Source organism: Cyphellophora europaea (assembly GCF_000365145.1).
Source record: "Cyphellophora europaea CBS 101466 unplaced genomic scaffold supercont1.1, whole genome shotgun sequence".
In the NCBI taxonomy this organism is placed as follows: domain Eukaryota; kingdom Fungi; phylum Ascomycota; class Eurotiomycetes; order Chaetothyriales; family Cyphellophoraceae; genus Cyphellophora; species Cyphellophora europaea.
The window spans coordinates 3,619,941-3,640,641 of record NW_008481797.1 but is presented as its reverse complement, the minus strand read 5'-3'; the positions used below and the strand labels follow the sequence as shown (position 1 = coordinate 3,640,641).

At 54.2% G+C, this 20,701-nt stretch overlaps 9 protein-coding genes across 9 annotated transcripts; 5 read left to right on the top strand and 4 right to left on the bottom strand.

The window, feature by feature from the left end:
• Positions 1–1,327: 1,327 nt before the first annotated feature.
• Positions 1,328–7,993, top strand: HMPREF1541_01404 (uncharacterized protein; the record flags this gene model as incomplete). The annotated part of the gene is made up of 1 exon (XM_008713703.1): positions 1,328–7,993. One exon carries the CDS (start codon positions 1,328–1,330, stop codon positions 7,991–7,993), a length of 6,666 nt encoding a protein of 2,221 aa, XP_008711925.1.
• A 288-nt stretch (positions 7,994–8,281) lies between these two features.
• On the bottom strand, positions 8,282–8,973 carry HMPREF1541_01403 (uncharacterized protein; the record flags this gene model as incomplete). The annotated part of the gene is made up of 3 exons (XM_008713702.1): positions 8,282–8,361; positions 8,423–8,840; positions 8,905–8,973. The coding sequence occupies 3 exons, from the start codon at positions 8,971–8,973 to the stop codon at positions 8,282–8,284; spliced, it is 567 nt and encodes a 188-aa protein (XP_008711924.1).
• Positions 8,974–9,450: 477 nt separating this feature from the next.
• Positions 9,451–10,326, top strand: HMPREF1541_01402 (uncharacterized protein; the record flags this gene model as incomplete). The annotated part of the gene is made up of 1 exon (XM_008713701.1): positions 9,451–10,326. The coding sequence occupies one exon, from the start codon at positions 9,451–9,453 to the stop codon at positions 10,324–10,326; it is 876 nt and encodes a 291-aa protein (XP_008711923.1).
• Positions 10,327–11,418: 1,092 nt separating this feature from the next.
• HMPREF1541_01401 (uncharacterized protein) lies at positions 11,419–12,309 on the top strand (the record flags this gene model as incomplete). Its single annotated transcript, XM_008713700.1, has 1 exon — positions 11,419–12,309. The coding sequence occupies one exon, from the start codon at positions 11,419–11,421 to the stop codon at positions 12,307–12,309; it is 891 nt and encodes a 296-aa protein (XP_008711922.1).
• Positions 12,310–13,372: 1,063 nt separating this feature from the next.
• Positions 13,373–14,458, top strand: HMPREF1541_01400 (uncharacterized protein; the record flags this gene model as incomplete). Its single annotated transcript, XM_008713699.1, has 1 exon — positions 13,373–14,458. The coding sequence occupies one exon, from the start codon at positions 13,373–13,375 to the stop codon at positions 14,456–14,458; it is 1,086 nt and encodes a 361-aa protein (XP_008711921.1).
• A 144-nt stretch (positions 14,459–14,602) lies between these two features.
• Positions 14,603–15,424, bottom strand: HMPREF1541_01399 (uncharacterized protein; the record flags this gene model as incomplete). The annotated part of the gene is made up of 1 exon (XM_008713698.1): positions 14,603–15,424. The coding sequence occupies one exon, from the start codon at positions 15,422–15,424 to the stop codon at positions 14,603–14,605; it is 822 nt and encodes a 273-aa protein (XP_008711920.1).
• A 1,286-nt stretch (positions 15,425–16,710) lies between these two features.
• Positions 16,711–17,421, bottom strand: HMPREF1541_01398 (uncharacterized protein; the record flags this gene model as incomplete). Its single annotated transcript, XM_008713697.1, has 5 exons — positions 16,711–16,806; positions 16,853–16,924; positions 16,975–17,113; positions 17,164–17,234; positions 17,287–17,421. 5 exons carry the CDS (start codon positions 17,419–17,421, stop codon positions 16,711–16,713), a joined length of 513 nt encoding a protein of 170 aa, XP_008711919.1.
• Positions 17,422–18,249: 828 nt separating this feature from the next.
• HMPREF1541_01397 (V-type proton ATPase subunit F) lies at positions 18,250–18,777 on the bottom strand (the record flags this gene model as incomplete). The annotated part of the gene is made up of 4 exons (XM_008713696.1): positions 18,250–18,390; positions 18,443–18,614; positions 18,666–18,700; positions 18,751–18,777. 4 exons carry the CDS (start codon positions 18,775–18,777, stop codon positions 18,250–18,252), a joined length of 375 nt encoding a protein of 124 aa, XP_008711918.1.
• A 319-nt stretch (positions 18,778–19,096) lies between these two features.
• Positions 19,097–20,467, top strand: HMPREF1541_01396 (uncharacterized protein; the record flags this gene model as incomplete). The annotated part of the gene is made up of 2 exons (XM_008713695.1): positions 19,097–19,351; positions 19,400–20,467. 2 exons carry the CDS (start codon positions 19,097–19,099, stop codon positions 20,465–20,467), a joined length of 1,323 nt encoding a protein of 440 aa, XP_008711917.1.
• Between the last annotated feature and the right edge of the window lie 234 nt (positions 20,468–20,701).

Genomic DNA, 20,701 nt, shown 5'->3' with positions numbered 1-20,701 from the left:
GGGTATAAAATCTTGGTTTGCGCTCGTCAAAGCAGTCCGACTTCTCAACAAGCTGTTCAACTCATTCCAAGCCTGCAAGAACCTGACAGAAAACTTTACTTTGTCTCTCTCGACGAAAACTTCATCAGAACCTATCATCAAGACCATCCTCTCTGTTCAACTACCCCAGTATGAAGTCCGCAATTGTGGTCACCCTCCTCCTCTCGGCCGTAAGCGCCGTCCCTCTCAACCGCCGCCAGGTTACTGTTGATCCCGACAGCCTTCCGGTCGTTGGCGAAGTCCTCGAGACTGTCGGTGACGTCGAAGAAGCCGTTGGCGTCGACTCCAGTGTCGACCTTTCGGCACCTGGCCTGGACATTAGCGTTAAGGATAGGCGCCAAGTGTCTGTCGACCCTGATGAGCTCCCAGTTGTTGGAGAAGTGCTGGATACTGTCGGCGATGTCGAGGATGCTCTAGGCATTTCTGCTGGTGTTGACGTTTCAGCACCTGGCCTGGACATCAGCGTTAAGGATAGGCGCCAAGTGTCTGTCGACCCCGAAGAACTCCCAGTCGTCGGAGGGGTGTTGAATACCGTCGGCGATGTGGAGGAGGATCTCGGTGTTGATTCAAGTGTCTCGGTGTCTGCTCCCGGTCTTGACATTGATGTGTAAGATTGTTGTCAATTGAAGGATTCTAGGCTGTTGCCCCGGAAGTCTATAGATATCCTTTCCACCTCATGATCCTAATTGAGAGGTGTTTTCATCGAAAGCTGTTGTGTCCGGACCACACTGCCTGCGCGTCAGTCCTTTGTATTTACCAGTACGATCAATTTCAGTATCATCTTTAATCCTCCTTTGAATAAATATATCACAGCATCAACTAAATCACCGCATACCGTCCTGAATTGCTTACTGAGGCTCTAAAGATGAATAATGAATACAGCACAGGCTACAACACTTTACAGACCCTCTGGGACATTCTTTGACCTTTGACAGCGCCCAATGATTACTGTAGCAGTCAAAGATTAGCGTGGTAAATTGAGTATTGCCCGAGAGCTGACCGGAGATAGGAGATATGTACCTTAATACTTGCTTTTGCCAAGATATCGATCGGACGACTTTTTTGTTTCTCGATGTCGTTGCCTGCATTGGTTGCGAACTCAGCTTCCGTTGCCAACGACGTACTTTGAGGTTGTGTGTCAAATCCAAATCGCAGACCGGACGTTCGTTCGCCACTTGTACTTCTCTGACCGAAGTATGAGCTCTGCGACGGCGAGCAAATCCCTGTAACCACCCCGCCATAGGCGAGACCACCCTCCCCGGGATAGACCACGAGACCTACCATCAAGATGGCGGAGCAAAACAAGTTCGCCCAGTACAAATACTCGGCGATGTCCAATCTAGTGCTCCAGACAGACCGCAAGCACATCGCCCGCCCAAGCGAACAGACCGGAGATCCAGAGTCTCTTGCGGGTCGCCTCAATATCCGCGACATGGGTTCAAGAGTACAGCGCGAGTCGGTTTCAAAAGACAAGAAGAACAGTTCTTTGTTGGCTGAACGGGGCAGCATCCGTGAAGGCGAAGACGTTCTGGAACGAGAGCGTCGCAAGCGCAAGCGGGGTGAGCCTGCCCAGCGGGGTGGTATTGTCTCTGCGGGCGATGCGCTGATTGAGGGTCTCAAGTATCGACCTAGGACACCTGCCACGCGCGCGACATACGACCTGCTGCTGTCCGTAACAGCGCAAGCACTAGGTGATGTGCCGCAAGAAGTTGTGCGAAGTGCTGCCGATGCCGTTCTCGAATATCTGAAGGATGAAAACTTGAAAGATATTGATAAGAAGAAGGAGATAGACGTCCTGGTTGGCATTACGATGACGCCGAAGCAGTTCAATGAATTGGTCAATCTAGGCAAGAAGATTACGGACTACGATGATCAGGATGACGACGAAGCCGCAGCTGATGCCGCGGAAGAAGACGAGCTCGATGACCGACAAGGTGTTGCAGTCGATTTCAGCGAAGATGAAGACGACGAAGATCGCATAGACAAGAACATGGAAGTGCGAGACGACGGCGACACATCTGACGAAGAAGACCTGCAAGATCAGCCCGAAGATGAAGAGGCTGCGACGGCAGGTGGTGTGGGGACGCTTGAAGCTGATAGCGATGATGACGGCGAAGGCATGGTCATTGACGGCGGTGTCAGCGGATCTCGAAGTCGAAAGCAGGGAGCCGACGTCATTCCCATTCATGAAATCGATGCGTACTGGCTGCAGAGGCAGATTGGTGCTGTCTACAATGATGCACACATTCAGCAGCAGAAGACACAAGAAGTCCTCCAACTATTATCAGGCATCACTACCGACGGGCAGGAGCTCTCTTTGCGAGATATCGAAAACGACCTCATGGAGACTTTCGATTACGAGCAGCCTGATCTGGTCACGAAACTGGTGACAAATAAGGACCGGATCGTTTGGGCTACAAGATGGCGGAGAGTTGCGGAAGATGATCAAGCGCGATCACAGGTCGAGAATCAGATGATCGAGGCAGGCAAACGGTCCATCCTTTCCCAGCTCTTAGGGGGCGGGCAAGAAGCGGAGGATCCGCGACCCGCGAAAAAGATGAAGATGGACCTGATGGATGTTGACGTCCCCAAAGCCGAACAAACCGAGGAGAAGAAAGATGGCGAACTCACCAGAGGTCTCCAACCGCAACGGACCATCAATCTCGAGAACCTAATATTCGAGCAGGGTAACCATCTCATGACTAATCCGAAGGTTGTCCTACCGCATGGCTCGACGAAGCGCACTTTCAAAGGCTATGAAGAGATTCACGTGCCTGTACCAAAGGCCAAGCGCGATCCAGGCGAAAAGAACATTCCCACAACAGATCTGCCAGAATGGGCTCGCGCAGGTTTCGGATCCGCCAAGGAGCTTAATCGAATCCAAACAAAATGCTACCCAAGCGCCTTTAAAGATGATGGCAATATGCTAGTATGCGCACCGACCGGTTCTGGCAAGACCAATGTAGCTATGTTGACCATGCTGCGAGAAATTGGGAAACACCGCAATCCCGATACTGGTGAGATCATGCTGGACGATTTCAAAATCATCTACATTGCACCCCTCAAAGCTTTAGTCCAGGAGCAAGTCGGCAATTTTGGTGCAAGACTCAGGCCTTATGGCATTACTGTTTCCGAACTCACTGGCGACCGTCAACTTACTAAGCAGCAGATCGCTGATACGCAACTAATCGTGACGACTCCCGAGAAGTGGGACGTTATTACACGCAAGGCGACCGATACGAGCTATACCAGGCTCGTGCGTTTGATCATCATCGATGAGATTCATTTGCTGCATGACGACCGTGGGCCAGTCCTGGAAAGCATTGTAAGCCGTACAATCCGCAAAATAGAGCAGACCGGCGACCCCGTGCGAATTGTCGGCTTGTCTGCCACTCTTCCCAACTATCGAGACGTCGCCACCTTTCTGCGAGTTGATCAGCAGAAGGACATGTTCCACTTTGATGGTTCCTTCCGACCCTGCCCGCTCCGACAGGAGTTCGTTGGCGTAACTGATAAGAAGCCAATCAAGCAACTGAAAATCATGAACGATGTCTGCTACACAAAGGTCCTGGAGCATGTGGGCAAGAACCAGCAGCAGATGCTAATATTTGTCCATTCGCGGAAAGAGACGGCGAAAACAGCCAAATTCATTCGCGACAAAGCTGTTGAGATGGAGACCATTGGTCAAATCATGCGAACAGATGCTGCTAGTCGAGCGATTCTGTCAGACGAAGCCGACAATTCGAACGATGCAAATTTGAAGGACCTGCTACCGTATGGCTTCGGCATACACCATGCTGGTATGAATGTCACTGATCGTACCGCTGTAGCGGATCTCTTCGCGGCTGGAGACCTGAGAGTGCTTGTTTGCACAGCTACATTGGCTTGGGGTGTCAATTTACCCGCTCATACTGTCATCATCAAAGGCACACAGGTCTATTCGCCAGAGAAGGGTAGCTGGGTCGAGCTCAGCCCGCAAGATGTGCTTCAGATGCTCGGCAGAGCCGGTCGTCCTCAGTACGACTCGTATGGTGAAGGCATCATCATCACTTCTCAGGCTGAGATCCAGTACTACCTGTCTCTTATGAATCAGCAGCTACCAATCGAGTCACAGCTCATGAGTAAGCTGGCTGACAACCTCAACGCAGAAATCGTGCTAGGCAATATCCGAAACCGCGATGAAGGTGTCGACTGGCTCGGCTACACCTATCTGTTCGTACGCATGATTCGCTCGCCAGGCTTGTACAGCGTTGGCGCGGACTACGACAGCGACCAAGCGCTCGAGCAGAAGCGAGTCGATCTTATTCACTCTGCGGCTCTCATCCTCGAGAAAGCCGGTCTTGTTAAGTATGATCGCAAAGCAGGCAAGCTGCAAGGGACGGATCTTGGCCGAATTGCCTCCCATTACTACATTACGCACAACTCCATGCTCACATACAACAACTTCCTGCAACCGAACATTGGTACGATCGAATTCTTCCGGCTTTTCGCTCTAAGCGACGAATTCAAGTACATTCCTGTCCGCCAGGACGAGAAGCTTGAGCTGGCGAAGCTCCTAGGCCGTGTACCCATTCCGGTCAAAGAAGGAATGGAGGAGCCCCAAGCTAAGATCAATGTTCTTCTACAAGCCTTCATTTCCAGACTCAAGCTCGAGGGACTGGCTCTCATGGCCGACATGGTCTATGTCACACAATCGGCCGGTCGAATCCTTCGTGCCATCTTCGAGATCTGCTTGCGCAAGGGCTGGGCACAGGTTGCTCGGACTTCGCTTGACCTCTGCAAGATGGCCGAGAAGCGGATGTGGCCAACGATGACCCCTCTCAGACAGTTTCCTTCATGCCCTCGTGACTACATGCAGAAAGCCGAACGCATTGATGTGCCGTGGTCGAGCTACTTCGATCTCGATCCTCCACGGATGGGCGAACTGCTTGGCATTCCCAAGGCTGGTCGTGTTGTTTGCGATCTGGTTAGCAAGTTCCCCCGTTTGGAAGTGCAGGCTCAAGTCCAGCCTATGACTCGGTCAATGCTGAGAGTTGAGCTTACGATCACACCCAACTTCGTTTGGGACGAGTCTCTGCACGGGAAAGCTGAGGCATTCTGGATTCTGGTTGAGGATTGCGACGGCGAGGAAATCCTTTTCCACGACCAATTCATTCTGCGCCAGGACTTTGCCGAGGGTGAGATGACAGAGCATCTAGTCGACTTCACCGTCCCGATCACCGAGCCAATGCCGCCCAATTACTTCATATCTCTTGTGTCGGATCGGTGGATGCATGCTGAGACAAAAGTGCCAGTCTCGTTCCAGAAGCTGATTCTACCCGAGCGCTTCCCAGCTCACACCCAGCTACTTGATATGCAGTCGGTCCCGGTCCAAGCCCTCCGTCGGAAAGAATATGCTCAGCTATATCCTAATTGGGATAAGTTCAACAAGATCCAGACCCAAGTCTTCAAATCGCTCTTTGACAGCAATGACAGCGTATTCGTTGGTGCACCGACCGGCAGTGGTAAAACCGTGTGCGCCGAGTTCGCTTTACTACGCCACTGGAACAATCCAGAGGCCGGCAAAGCTGTCTACGTGGCGCCATTCCAGGAAATCGTTACCAACGTGTATGCGGACTGGCAACAAAGATTGGCTCCTCTCCAGGGCGGCAAGATCCTTTCAACATTGACTGGAGAGACGACTGCCGACCTGCGAATCCTTGAGAGGTCAGACCTCGTGCTTGCGACGCCCACTCAATGGGACGTCCTCTCAAGACAATGGCAGCGCCGCAAGAACGTGCAAAACGTTGAGCTTTTCATCGCGGATGAGCTGCACATGCTTGGCGGCGAGAACGGCTACATCTATGAGGCAGTAGTCTCGAGGATGCATTACATCAAGGTACAACTAGAGAACGATCTGCGCATCATCGGCTTGAGCGTACCTCTAGCCAATGCTCGAGACGTGGGCGAGTGGCTTGGTGCAACAAAACACTCCATCTACAACTTCAGCCCGATGGCTCGACCCGTTGGGTTGGAACTGCACATTCAGTCTTTCAGCATTCCTCACTTCCCATCATTAATGATGGCCATGGCAAGGCCGACCTACCGAGCCATTATCGAAATGTCCCCAGACAAGCCAGCTATTGTCTTCGTCCCCAGCCGGAAGCAAGTTCGCGCCACTGCCTTGGATCTACTGTCATGCTGCGTTGCCGATGATGATGACGAGCGCTTCCTACATGCCAGTGTCGATGAGCTTACTCCCTTCCTCGAGCGCATCCACGAAAAGTCGCTCGCCGAATCTCTAACCCACGGCATCGGCTACTACCACGAAGCGTTGTCCATTAGTGACAAGAAGATCGTATCTCACCTATACAAGCTCGGCGCCATCCAAGTCCTTCTGGCATCACGCGACGTATGTTGGGAACTCCCGCTGACCGCTCACCTCGTCATCATCATGGGCACGCAATACTTCCAGGGCCGCGAACATCGCTATATCGACTACCAGATCTCCGAGATCCTGCAGATGTTTGGGCGCTCCTCTCGTCCGCTAGAAGACCGTCTGGGCAAGGGTGTCCTGATGGTTCCTCAGGTCCGACGCGACTACTACCGCAAGTTCCTCAATGAAGCGCTCCCCATCGAATCCCACTTGCAGCTCTACCTGCACGACGCCTTTGTTACGGAAATTTCCACAAAGACCATCGCGTCAACACAGGAAGCCCTGGACTGGAGCACGTACACATACTTCTACCGCCGCCTGCTAGCCAACCCCTCGTTCTACGGCCTACACGATCCGAGTCACGAAGGTCTCTCTGCGTTCCTTTCCGAGCTCGTCGAAACAACACTCAAAGACCTCTCCGATGCGAAGATCATCGAACTTGATGACGCCGACGACTCGGTAGCGCCACTCAACCCAGCCATGATCGCAGCGTACTACAACATCAGCTTCGTCACGATGCAGACGTTCCTCCTTTCGCTCACACAGCGCACCAAGCTGAAGGGGCTCCTGGAAATCGTGACTTCTGCAACCGAGTTTGAGGGCGTCCAGCTTCGGCGGCACGAGACGCATCTGCTGCGGCGCATCTACGACCGTTGCCCAGTCAAGATGGCGGAGCCGGCGTTTGATAGTCCCCACTTCAAGGCCTTTGTGCTACTACAGGCGCACTTTGGGCGACTGAGCCTGCCGATCGACCTAGCCAAAGACCTAGAGACCGTGGTAGGACGGGTGCTGCCGCTGCTGAGCGCCTGTGTCGACGTGCTGAGCTCCGAGGGACATCTCAATGCGACGCACGCGATGGAGCTGTCGCAGATGGTGGTGCAGGCCATGTGGGACCGCGACTCTCCGCTCATGCAGCTGCCGCACTTCACCAAGGAGGTGGCGGAACGTCTGGCCAAGGACTTCCAGGTCAGGGACGTCGAGGAGTTCATGACGGCGATGGACCCCTCGGAGAACCAGGAGTACAAGACACTGGTGGCGGCGCTGGGGGAGATGGGGCTCGGGAACCGCGAGCTCGTCGAGGCGGCGGCGTTTACGAACCAAAAGTACCCGAACTTGGAGGTCGAGTTTGAGGTGGTGGATCCGGAGGAGATCGCGGCGGGAGAACCCGCGGTCGTGAACGTGACGATCAAGAGGGATGCGGATGACGAGGACGAGGACGAGGAAGATCAAGGCCCAGAGGAGATCGACACCACGGTGCACGCGCCCTTCTACCCGGCGAAGAAGCAGGAGAACTGGTGGCTCGTGGTGGCGGAGGAGAAGACCAAGAGCCTGCTGGCCGTGAAGCGTGTCACGGTCGGCGTCAAAGAGCTGAAGGCCAAGTTGGAGTTCGTGCCAGAGGTGGCGGGCAAGAAGGAGCTACAGTTGCTCGTCATGTGTGACAGCTACATGGGGGTGGACCAGAGTTTGGAATTCGAGGTCGAAGTCAAGGAGGGAGAGGAAGATGAGGAAGAAGACGACGATGAGGAGATGGGGGGCTGAGTCAGCCTCCTCCTGCACGATGGATCTGGGGCGCCAAATTTGTAGAACAAAGGGAGAATGGAAATCACGAATAAAGTTCATGCTGTTTTCGTAATTTTTGATCGCTCGCCATGAGGTGGGCGCAAGTCTATTGTCACACATGCTGGAAGAGTAAAAGGCATGACGCTCGATGTCCTGTTCGAGGGTACCGCTCTGGTGGCATCGGACCCATCGCAGACCATCAGAGAAAGCTCATCCAAATCAATCATCCACATTAATTGGTACCTCAATTCACACTCTTGAAATTATCTACTTTGCGCCGTACTTCGCTTTGCCAAAGGAGAAGGGCACGTAGCGGTATTTGATCATGTGCTGAATTTGGCGGCGCACTAAGATATTGAGTCAGCATAGGTATTCTTCCTCGACGTGTTTCCTCCAAGAGGCACTCACTCGTCAATGAGAATAGTATCAACCAGTACATGACCAAAACAGGCCAGAAGACGGGCAGGTTGAAGATCTCAAAGAAGGTGCAGAACAAGCTAATGATGACAGCCCTTGTGGCGCTGTGCCAGAACTTGAACTCCGGCAGCCTTCTGATGAAGGGGCGGAACTCCTCGTCCGCTTTTGTGGGCAGGCTCGACTGCCCGCCCTCGAGGCCCTCGTCTTCGGTCGAGTCGAGCGAGGGGTCGAACTTGGGCTGCAGGAAGGCCAGAAACAGGTTCAGGATGTAGATGCCGAGGCAGTAAGCGACAATATACCAGCCTTGCACAACGAGGATGCGCACAAAGAAGGCTGTGAAGAGCAGGATGGTGGCGCCCCAACGGTGGGGAACGTAGGGTGTGCAGGCATCGAGGTACTTTTGGTAGATCTGCGCGCGGAAATGTTAGCAGTCTGTTGAGCCTTGTTGACGCGATCGCGTAAAGACAGCGTACTCTTAATGCTCTGTTCGATTGTTGTGAGATGGCGTCGAAGGGTGTGGTTTCTGGCTCGGGACCGTCCATGTTGGCGGCTTGATGATGGGCAGGCGAGGAGTGGTGGGAAGCGCTCGTAAGGCTTGCGCGCACAAGATTGGGTCACCTCCACAAATGAGAGTTGACTGAAAGTGCAGAGAGGTCGTATCGAACTGTTGCAGAGAGGGAAAGCAGTTGTCGGGTGTGAAGACGGATGAGGGAGAGGACGAGGCGCAGCCGTTGGGTTCAGAACACGTCTCCAAGGAAAAATGTCGCCTGCAGAAAGTCGAGCAAAGCCAACAGGGCCGAATAGGCCAACAGATCGCCGCTGATTGATGCAAAGGGGAACCCTGACTTTCGGGGCCAGGCGCAACTTTGTTCCGATCCCAGAAACACGTGACTGCTATCCGAGCCGAGGATATGCGGGAGCTGCAAAGTCGCGGACCACTGTCTCGAACTCGGGCTTGACATCTTCGGTGTTTCGTGGTAGTAAAGCTGGTCTTTGCTCGGTATCACTTCAATCACAACATGGTGCTACAAAGGCTGGTGAGGCCAACAGTCTCGTTGGGTCAGAAATTCGCTCCGACGACCCTGCCCCGCTTCGTCCGAGCCCAGTCAACAAGCAGCTATGAGAACATCCTCGTTTCCTCGCCCCGGCCAGGTGTTGGTCTGATCACACTGAATCGGCCCAAGGCACTCAACGCCTTGTCCAGCTCATTGTTCAAGGAATTAAATGCTGCGCTGAGAGAGTATGAGGAGGACAAGGATATTGGTGCGATCGTCCTCACCGGCAGTGACAAGGCATTTGCGGCTGGCGCAGACATCAAGGAGATGGCTAGTCTCACCTTCGCCGAGGCTTATGCCAACAACTTCATTGCACCATGGTCTTACCTCACAACCTTGCGAACACCCGTCATCGCTGCTGTGTCAGGACACGCATTGGGCGGTGGCTGCGAGCTCGCAATGATGTGCGATATTGTCTACAGCACCAAGACTGCCAACTTTGGCCAACCAGAGATCAAACTTGGAACAATTCCTGGCGCCGGTGGCTCGCAGCGGTTGACAGCCGCCATTGGAAAGAGCAAGGCCATGGAGCTGATCTTGACCGGTAGCAACTTCAGCGGCGAGGAGGCTGAGAAGCACGGCTTAGTCGCAAGAGCCTTCGAGGGCGGCAACAAGGAGGTACTGGATGGCGCCCTAGACACCGCTGCCAAGATCGCCAGCTATTCTCGCGTCGCTGTCATTGCGGCTAAGGAGGTGGTCAACAAGAGCCAAGATCTAGGCGTAAGAGAGGGCGTTGAGTACGAGCGGAGAATTTTCCATGCTCTCTTCGGCAGCAATGACCAGACCATTGGCATGAAGGCCTTTGCAGAGAAAAAGAAGCCGGAGTGGACTCACTCGTAGCATGTAATATACAACCGAACAAACAATTCGTCCGAGTCAATGGCTGAGTGGGTCCAGAATTCGATCGTCTACTTAACAACACTTGCTCCCTGAAGATCCCAGATAAATCAGAATAGAGAGAAACTTCCGATATACATATTGTCAAAACACGCAGACCACATCCCGCCACCTCTCTGCGGCGCCAAGGACGAGGCAAATATATTCGCCTAAATCTCACAAATCCTCGTCTTCTCCAACCTTTCCCCGTGAACCCCCGACAATATACGGTTCGCCGACCACGTGAACACACGCTCAGGAAGCCGGAGCCATTGACAGGTACATTATGGCCTGAGTTGCGTGTCTTAGCACCGGCCAGGCATATTCCCGACCAAGCTGGGTACCTCCCGTATCTGTCCAGGCTGCGAGAAGCAGATCTGGCCGTTTGTGAAGTCACAGCAGCTGGTGAGACCGGCAACAGGCGTTTCGGTCCGGTAGGTGCGCCTTCGATCGCGTTGAGTACGTGCGAGTGAATATAATTTAGAGGGGTCTAATCCTGCTCTCGAATCGAAGCTCGTTGACCAAGCCATGGCGAGGTACACCTTCATACACGGAGGACCCAGCGAAGATGACAATCTATTGCTCATCAGGCGCCACACCGCCTCCGCTGCCAGTCAACGGCGACGCCTTGGAGAAGGGCCTCCCAAGCATGGGCGTGTCGAACCATTCGAGAGTCGTCTCATGACATTGAACTTCAGAAAGGGTTCGGGTCGATCCTCAGCCGATGATGACGACGCGCAGCGAAGTAGAAGCCAGCAAAGCCAGCAAGACCCAACTCTCATGACAACGAACTCCCGAAGGATCTTGCCTAGGCCCCCGAAAACTTCTGTGAAAATACCCCATCGAGCCGACAAGAGCATTTTGAAAGTGCCCATTCAGCTGAGCCCTCCAGAGTCACTTCTTATGGCCGAGCTCATCTTCAGGTCCTCCTCTGACTTTATCTCCTCCACGTTCTTGTCGACGACAAATCAAGGTCGTGGGCTACCAGTTCCACCTTCTGATATTGTCCGTACGGCCTGGTCACCTCTCCCAACAACGTATTTAGTGCTCTTCAAAATGGCTTTCGACATACTCGAAAGCGGTTCTCAGAGCATGTCGATCGCCTTTCAGATCTTCGACGCGCTTCTGTCTTATGCCCCGAACCTCCTGCGCGTACAGAACCCTACCTGCCTGTTCGCCTATATGGACTTACTAACAACACTGCTCGGACCTAGTTCACCAACGGGCCGCCCACCATGGCAACACATCCAGCTCAAGGATGCACTGAGGCGGCAGCTGACACTCACGGCGCGCGTTATTTTAGGCAAACAGCATCCCATCACTGTTGTTTGTGACTCGCTGATCAACAACTGTCAAGGTTCGACCTCAATTCTCATGGAGGGGGAAAATGAGTGCAGAACCGAAGCGTCGAGTGCTTGCCTGCAACAAATAGTGAACGAAACGAAGCTGACATGGGGCGAGGAAAGTGCGCAGCATATGATCGTCGCATGCCACTTCAGTGGAGGGGTCTTAGGAACGGGATTCTCTGTGTCGTGGGCTCGCCCAAGTACGGATGGGCTGCACAATGTGGTAGTTCCAATATCAGGGGAAGCGCCCCAAGAGTCTGCAGCGCAGCCTGCCGTTGTGCCAGACTCAGACGAAGTCGCCGTCGTCTCGCCCGTACCCGGTGGCACATCCCTCACCTTCGGCACAGGACTGGAGTGGATGCATGTACGGGTGCCAGCCCTGACGACATTGATGCGGTCTGCGATGGCGCTCTTTGCAGCACTGAGCGGCATAGGCATGATACAGCCGCAGTTTCCTTCTACCCCCTCCAGTCCGCAGGTCCATCTGTCGGATGCAACGAGGGCGCTGTTGGATTGTGTCTCTACGGATGACGCGGTGCGGGTGCATCTGGGCTGGCGCTTGAGAGCGGACGGCACTTATGCTCTCGCCTTCCAGCCTTGAATTCTGGGGCAGGGACATATCGCCTTCGGTATGCCCGAGAACTAGTCTCTCCGCTATATTGAGCACATGTAATATTTGTCTAGAAGAGCTCATCTTTCTGACGTAGAGACTTCGTTAGACGGTTGCTATGCACAGGGCAGCGGCAGCGATGCCAGGAAGTTGATGTAAATGCCGCAAAATTTTCACCCTTTTCTCACATTCTCGCGGGTGCAAAATTGGTTCTTCCAGACCTCGACCGGCAGCGATGATCCAGGAAGCTGCTTCCTAAATAGTCGCTTCGCTGCTCTTCGCGGGGAAAGTCAATCATGTCCTCCGCGTCGCAAGAAGTTTTGTTACACCTGTCCTGTGCTGCTTGGCCAAGGCATCGACCATCCCGCTCCGGACAGTATCGTACCACGTTCCATCACCGAGCACCTCTGAGTACCTGTGATTTGCTCTCACGACCTACACATACCGCGTCCGAAGCATACAGCATCCTTGGTCGCTGCAAACACTCATCTTTGGACCCACGCTTCGCCTCGGCACGCATCATCAGCAGGCTGCCCATCAGCGCTGGGCCTTGGACCGTGATCCGTCACCGACATAAGCTGTCAGGAACTTTTCGATAGACACAGCCCTTCCTGCAGCGCTGCTCAGCCCCTGCAATCACCGCCAGGTCCACAGCAGCGGGACGCTTGGCGCGCCTATCGCCAACTCATCTTGCTCCGCCACGCCGCCGAGCCGCCTGTCGTAGTGAGACACGCTCCGCCAATCGAAAGATTGGTTCATTCGACTGCGTGCGCCGTCACACGTGGGGCAGATCCAGCGGTCGAAACGGACATCGCTTCATGTATTGCAGAAGAGGCTAGGGTGACGAGCAACGGTTCGAAACAGCACAGCGTGATTACGTCGTAGCAGACCGCCGTTATTCCTCTTGGTCTCGCGACACGAACTGACCATTATCCCGGACCACCCTAAGGCTTTTAGGTTGCCTTGCATCCCTTCGTGGTAACAGACACGAGTTTTAGAGCATACTTAAACTAGATCGGGGTCGACTCGTTGCAGACTACCTCAAGTCAGGATCATGACCTCCGAAGAACTCCCCAAGTTACTCCAGCCCAACCACAATATTGGTAGAGCGCTAGCAACCTTCGAATTCGACTCGCCAGTATCCTCAAGACGAGGCTCTCGATCTGCGCTAAGTTCACCTCGAAGCTCGCGTCCAGCATCACCGCGCTCGGAAATAGCAACCCCTACTACCGACGCCTCAATATCAACACTCCGGATCCAGTCACCTAGTCACGAGGCACCTCCTCGACATCAAATACTTGGTCTCAAAATCCAATCTGAGGAACTACCTCTAGTCATCTGCTTTCGTGGCTCTGGCGATTCATGTCGTCGCTCATGGCTGCCGCTTGCACAGGCCTTGTCTGAGAACTACCGAGTTCTTCTGTACGAGCGACCGTCCAAAATCACTCCTGCGGAGTCCACAGCCGAGCTTATAACGTACCTCGACAAAGAGGGCCTGCACGGTCCGTATGTCCTAGTAGCCCACTCCCACGGTGGAGCATATGCTCGGTGCTTCCTACATGAGCGCCCCAAAGACGTCGCCGGCATGGTTCTCGTTGAGACGGGCCAGGAGGCGACCTGGGATGAGAAGATCCAGGACGAGCAGGAAGACGACCACATCCTCGGCAACCGGCCTCTTGTTGTCGTCAAAGGCAACAGCCTGCTGCACAAATGGCGCCAACTCGACGACCGGGAGAAACGGCTCAAGGACAAGGCCACACATGGCGAGGTGGCCAGCGAGGGCGAGAAGGCCAGCTTGATGATCACACGCAACGAGATGGGAAAGTGGGAGAAGGAAGACACAAAGCTGAAGAAGCGGCAGCTGCGGCTGTCAAAGAGGCACCGCTTCGTCAACCTCCTCGACGTAGGCCATCATGTGGTGCGAGACAAGCCAGAGCGTGTCGCGGAGGAGGTGGAGTGGGTTATGGCGAACCTGGCCGGTGCCGATAAGAGTGGCAGGAGCAGTCGGAGCAGCAGTCGCAGGCCCAGCGTGGAGATGGATCGGGAGCGCCAGAGCAGCGTGTCGTCGTGGCTCAGGAAGGCGAGTCTGGCGTTGACGCCCAAGGCGGAGAAGGAGAAGAGAACAGCCTCGAGTCGGTGACCCCCGCGGGAGGCGTGGTGAAAAGTCTAGAGAGGTGTGAATGTATTCTTACGCCGACCTCTTTACTTCAAGTTTTCTAACGTCGGCCCACGATGTTACATTTCTATGTATATATGATAACGTCTCCCCCTCCCCCCCTCTTCTTCACGACCTCGCCCCCTTCCGGCCCGCCCACAACTCATCCGCATTCTCCACAAACAGCCTCTGCGCATACCCGTCACCCAATTCATCGCACCACCTCCAGCACTGATCCACAAAAGGCCCAACATCAATCCCCTCGAAGCGCGTGTGCGGCCAGTCGCTGGCCCAGACACAGCGCGTGCCGCCCCGCGCCGCCAACAACGCGCGCGCCAGCCCGCCCAAGTCGCGCATCCGCTCGGGCTTCGGATCCCGGCTGAGGCGGTACCAGCCGGAGATCTTGACCCAGGTGTCGCCCGCCTCCAGCAGGCGCAGCAGGCTGGCGAAGCCCGGGAGGCAGGCCGGGTCGACTTCCCCGCCAGCGATGGGGCTCGTGTCGGCGTCGGCGTCGGCGTCGGCGTCGGCGTCGGCGTCGATGTCGGCCCCGGGGAAGGCGGGCAACGACGGACTGCCCATATGATCGATAACGAGCCTCACGCCGCCCAGCGTCGGCGCCACCCGCTCCAGCGCCTCGCACAGCCGCAGCGGCGCGTACAGTTGCAGCGCCCAACCCAGGGGCCTCAGCAGCTCGGCGTAGGCCTGCAGCTCGGCGGACAGCTCGTCCGCGGAGGCGATGTCGCGCCCCACGGAGACGAGGTTGACGCGCACGGCGCGCACGCCGGCGTCGTGCCAGCGCTGCAGCTCGGCTTGGCCTTGGGGGGTAGGCCATTTGGGGTCGTGGGGGTCGATGACGGCCACGCCGCGGGAGTGTGTGGGGCCGACGGCGGAGAGGGCGGAGAGGACCAGAGAGTTGTCTGTGCCGTAGGGGGAGGGTTGGACGAAGATCATGCGCGTGAGCTGGAGGGGTTTGTACTGTGAGATTTGTTAGGGGAAGGTTGGAGGGAGTCGAGTGGGGGAATGGGTGTTGTTGCGGACGAGGAGATGGAACTGGCGTGGCTGTCCTCCAGCGACGGACGAAGTGATTCAGCGTTGCTTGCTGTCGTCCTTATGGCCAAGTTTGTTGGTCGGGTACAGGGTGGATGACTTACGAATTCCTGCATATCCTCCAGCGTATGCGGAGTGGGCTTGTAGTTTGCGGAGCTGGTGAGCGGATACTTCACCGTGTCCGGGGAGACAATGTGCATATGAGAGTCCCATGTTCCTGGTGGTAGTGCCCGTTTCGGTGGCGTCGTGGTGCTATGGTAACGGTGAGGCGCCGATTTGCTCATGATGCGTCCTGGTCTCGGTATTGATGGTGGACGGGGTACAAGACTAGAGCGGTAGGGCTGTAGTGCTAATCGTATGGGCGCGGTAAGGAGGTGAGAGGCCAGAGCCTTTGAAGTTGCCATTCGTATGTGTTTGTGTACTGTTTCCGGGGAATGGTAGAGCTTGGGGGTGAGTGGGTGAAGTATATGGGGTATGGGGGAGGGAGTCCTCGGAAAGTGTCCGAATTGGGGTCATATCGTGCCGTTCAGCGGAAAGTTTTCAGTCGTACTTTGCACGATGCAGGGTTCTGTATCTTCTATAGCGAGATATGCCTACCGATATTGCCTAGCGCTACCTGTGGCTTAATGTGACATTTCATATATGTAGACCCAGAGCGAGAGCGGTGGAATATCCGGACATCGACTCGAGGTGCAGCTTGGAGTTATACGGGAATGGCCGCAACATGTCTCGGTCAATCTCCGCTATGTTTCCTGCAGATCATTTGTCTGCTCGCACCAAGAGCTTCATGGTAGCGTCTTTGTGGGGGAATACCTGAGCATAAGTGTCTTGGAACTGGGCAAGGCGTCACCATCACTGTTGTGGACGTGTGAACGGATACGATGAACAGAAACTGGCCAGGGTCCATTCTTCCACGGCACCAAACTACTCGAACACGGGTGAGAATCGTGCAGAAACGGGATGGGTCAGTTGAGACTTGCCACATTTCAAGTCAGGGTCCAAATCGATGTCATTTTGTGCAAACAATGCCACCGAACAGCAGTAGAGTCGTTTCCAGTCCTTCAGATATGCACCGCCAGCGCCACAACTATGAAAGGATGTCAGGTCTTGACCAGATGATCGCCATGTGCATTTGCAGACACGTTCCTGGGTGTCGCGAGTCTCACTCAAAGCTCTTTGGCATAAGATAGTCAGCTCTTTGAGAAGAAGACAGTGCTCTCCAGACATGTAATCTTCTCCTTGTCGACCGTGTTGACATCGGCAAGTACGCTGTACTTCCCAGGAGGCTACTCCAGTCAGATATGAGAGTACAAAAGGCTCCAAGAAACTCACCACTTGCTTGGGAATATCGACTTCCTTGAGGATTGTCATAGGTCCCTTCTTAAGAGGACATTCTATATCGATCTGAAAAGAGTCAATGGTCGCAAGTCCTGAGCAAGCTCGAGCAAACACACCTTGGGGAGGTTGTCGCAGAGATCCGCCTCCTGCTTGATCAAAGTGATCAGGCCGTACTTAACCTGTAGGAAGACGGTGGCGCCTGGCTCAATCTGCTCGGAGAGGGTACCATTGGCGGAGATGGTAAGCTTCTCGCCGCTACAAAGGTATGAGCTTCTGCATGTATTGAACGCGCTAGCAATACTCACGGCTTCGGGGGATTGGGATCTAGATCGACATGATCAATGGTGAGGATGTAGTCTTTTGGGTCGGCACAGTACTATGGCCTGGTCAGTGCCTGGCTCAAGGAGATGTGTACGCTTAGCTCTTACGTTCAGAGGATTCTTTCCGGGCACTGAGAGCTTGTCGTCGTCGGTCGCGATAACGTTCTGTGACTCGCCGAATAGAGACGTGGAGCTCACCAGAGTGGCGGCAGCAAGCGTAGTGAGGGCAGTCGTAAGCTTCATGGTGGCACTGGGGAGACGACGGTGCAGAGATCCGGGCGCTGAATGGGAATGCGACAATGTCGAGGTGAGAAATACGGCTGCGGAAGAATTGCTCGTACGGAATATGGTTGAGAAGGTCACAGAGGTCGCCTTGCAGCAATAATGGTGGAGGTTGGCTCAGGTGGACTTCAGAGTTGCAGGTGACGATGCGCCGTTGACGTTATCGCCGCCTGGAACTGTGGCGCCTATCGGTGCTGCGCCCCAGGCGGCCCTTCCCGCGCCTGAATGTTGTGCAGCTCTGATTCTTTTGCTTACCAGCCCACTTAAACAGAACTCATTTGTTGTAACTATAGGCTTAACTACGCATAACAGATCCTTGGTCTCGACTAGGAGCAACTGTATCCCAACTTAGCGAGTGCCATTAAATGCACGTTTAAAGCAACTTGACTTGTCATGTCAATGTAATGCGCTCGTTCTAGACCACAGTGTGACTATCTGAACGAGTCTATAGTCGTTTTGGCAACGCTGCCTGTCATTTGATGTCTTCTATTAACTTTGCTGGCGACTCTGTACAGAATAGTGACGAGAAGCACATCTGCGGCGTCCGTGCTCAGTGATGCTCGTTGATCTTCTGCATTGGCTTCGCAACCACTGTCTATCGATGCCAGGGCGTACGAAACCTATCGCAAAATGAACCTGAGGCCGTCAGGTTCGCCATGCTCGGTCAGCGGGCATGCTCATGTACGCACCAATATGCGTTGAATGCTTCTCAAATGCGGCTCTGATCCATAAAGAAGTGCACTGCCGTTGACCGGCTAACGCGCGCCCAGCAAATTGACCAAAAGATGCTCACTCGCCGAACAACTTTCTCACCCTGCGCAACACGCTGTCTTTCTCGGGATCGTAGGGGTGGTCTTTGCTGGGAATTTCGAGCACGGCTGGGAAAGCTTCCTGAAATTTGTCGACCGACTCTCGGATCTGTTCTGCAATCTGGAGTACAGGTCAGTTCTGTTGCAGAGGTTTGCCAAGGGTAGTGTAGTACGTGTTGATTGATCAAGATGATGCCGATGTCCTTCCGCTCCTTTGTAAAACTGTTGAAGGCCTCCTCAATAGTTGTCTTTTCCGTCTTCTGGTCCACCACCAGGAAGTTGCGTCTCGAATCCGGAGGGTCAGTCACATGCCCCACGCCAGCCAGTAGCAAACCGGTTACAGAGCTGCAGGGCCGTCAGACAATGTGCTTCGCAAAGTGGAAATGTTGTACGTACTCTTCGTCTCCGATCACCGCAACGAATTGGCGGTCCTATGAAGAAGTAGTTAGAGCTTGCTTGCCATTAGAGGTGGGGAGCGCACCTTGTAGGCTGAAGGCGGTGCCGCCATGACTGCAGAAACGAAATGTGTTCAACTACAGGTACTCGAGGTTCGGTGCTACCGAATAAACGCCATGAGATATAGAGAACACTGGTTGATAGTGTAGTGCAGTGACATGAAGTGATGGCAATACGATTAAGCTGCGGCTTGGCTGCGACTGGAAGCTGCCATACAGCCCCGGTGACTTCATTGTTTACACTGACACCACTTCTCACCCTCCGCTTCAATACATGTTCACAGAATTTACCCGCCACATACCCTTGACGCGAATAGTGGCGGCTACCTAACATGATCCTCCTCATAGTTACTTAATCATAAGCCCGACAAAATGCCCAAGTTCGTGAGGCGTCAACCGCTGACCGATCGCATTGCGGCCTACCTCAACCCCTACGATTTCTTACTGTGGCTGTCGGAAGAGATTGAATCTCGTGGCTATGATCAGCTTGAGAAGGAGTGGGCGATACCAGTCGGCTTCACTTTCAATCTGATCCTTCTTATTGCAAGAGCAAACACCTCAGTGCGCTCCAGCAGCTACGACGATGTGTTTGGCGACGGAAATAGTTTTGGCTGGCGATCATGGCTGGTAAGGATGTGAATCATCCTCAGTATACTTGTGCTGACGCTACAACAGGCCACTTTCATTGTACACTGTTTGACACTCATTTCCGTGGTCAATGCTGCGTACACGTTTTGGCGCAGAAAGACCTACCGTCTGTTCGAGAACGATATCGACAATGTCCCCAATACTCCCTCAGCCCGAAGAGTGCGACTCGATTCCGAATCTTCGCCGGTCGCTTCATCGCCTCTCAGATTCATGGCCAACATCCTTGGAACGGAGACCGCACGAGCACGAGCGCACCCAGATGCTAAGAAAGATGTCTGGGAAATCGCTGTTTGGGATCCGCTTCCCATCTGCCTGCGCCTATTCTGCTACTTCAGTCCCGGCCATGTCTTCGTATATTGGCTGTTCCTCCCGACACTGGCCACGGAACCCAGACCGAGCCTCAAAGTCTTCACGGCGGTGGCTTTGGCTGTACTTCTTTCCTTACAACTATCCGTTCTTCAGACATTCTTCTCCCAGCAAGCGAAAGATTCGGCGTTCATCTCGAAAGAGGTCCTCCATGAGTACGACACCAAGTACGTCCGACCACGAACACAACCACTGTATCGCGATGTTGGGATCCAGTTTCATGAGCAAGCGAGGTCTTCTGATACTCGAGATGCGCGATACAATGTCGTCCAAACCTACACACCAATGGTCAACATCAACCGGGGCTTCAAAATCAGTCCTAATCCAAATTACATCTCACATCCAGAACTACAAGGCACGAGCGCCGATGAAGTCAAGCAGCGGACGCATACCTCTGAGTTTGTTACGCCAGCTCAGAACCGTGCCACAAGCCCCGGCAAGCCTCTCACGGCTGTTCGCCAACCAAATTTCAGACCGGCATCTCAGGGTGGTGATGGGGGAAGTCTGGGCGTATACTCTCATGCCGCCTCGCCGTTGAAGAAGAGTGCCTCCACGAATTTCACTCCCGTTGCCCAAGGTGGACGGAGCAGTCTGAGCCCCGAGAAGCGCATTGCCAGTCCTGGCAAACGAATGAGCGTGCCTCCTGGTGGCTTGAACTCTTATTTAGCCCAGCAACGTATGACTCATCTTCAATCAAGCGGCGGTCGACGTGAGAGCGGCCGATTCTAGCGTCTAGGAATAGAGAGAGCACAATGATACCCAGATCCGCAGATCAGAAGTGCATCGACTCCAGCCAATGTGCCTTCCCGAAAGTGACAGTGAAGTACATCTCCACTCATCCCACTCGTGCACAGATCTACCCGTCCCTCATTCCTCACTTGCATTCCATAGCAACCATACCTTACCACAATGGCATTCTCTAACCATAAGCGTTTGTCTGTGCCCCTCACTCGCAGAGCGAAC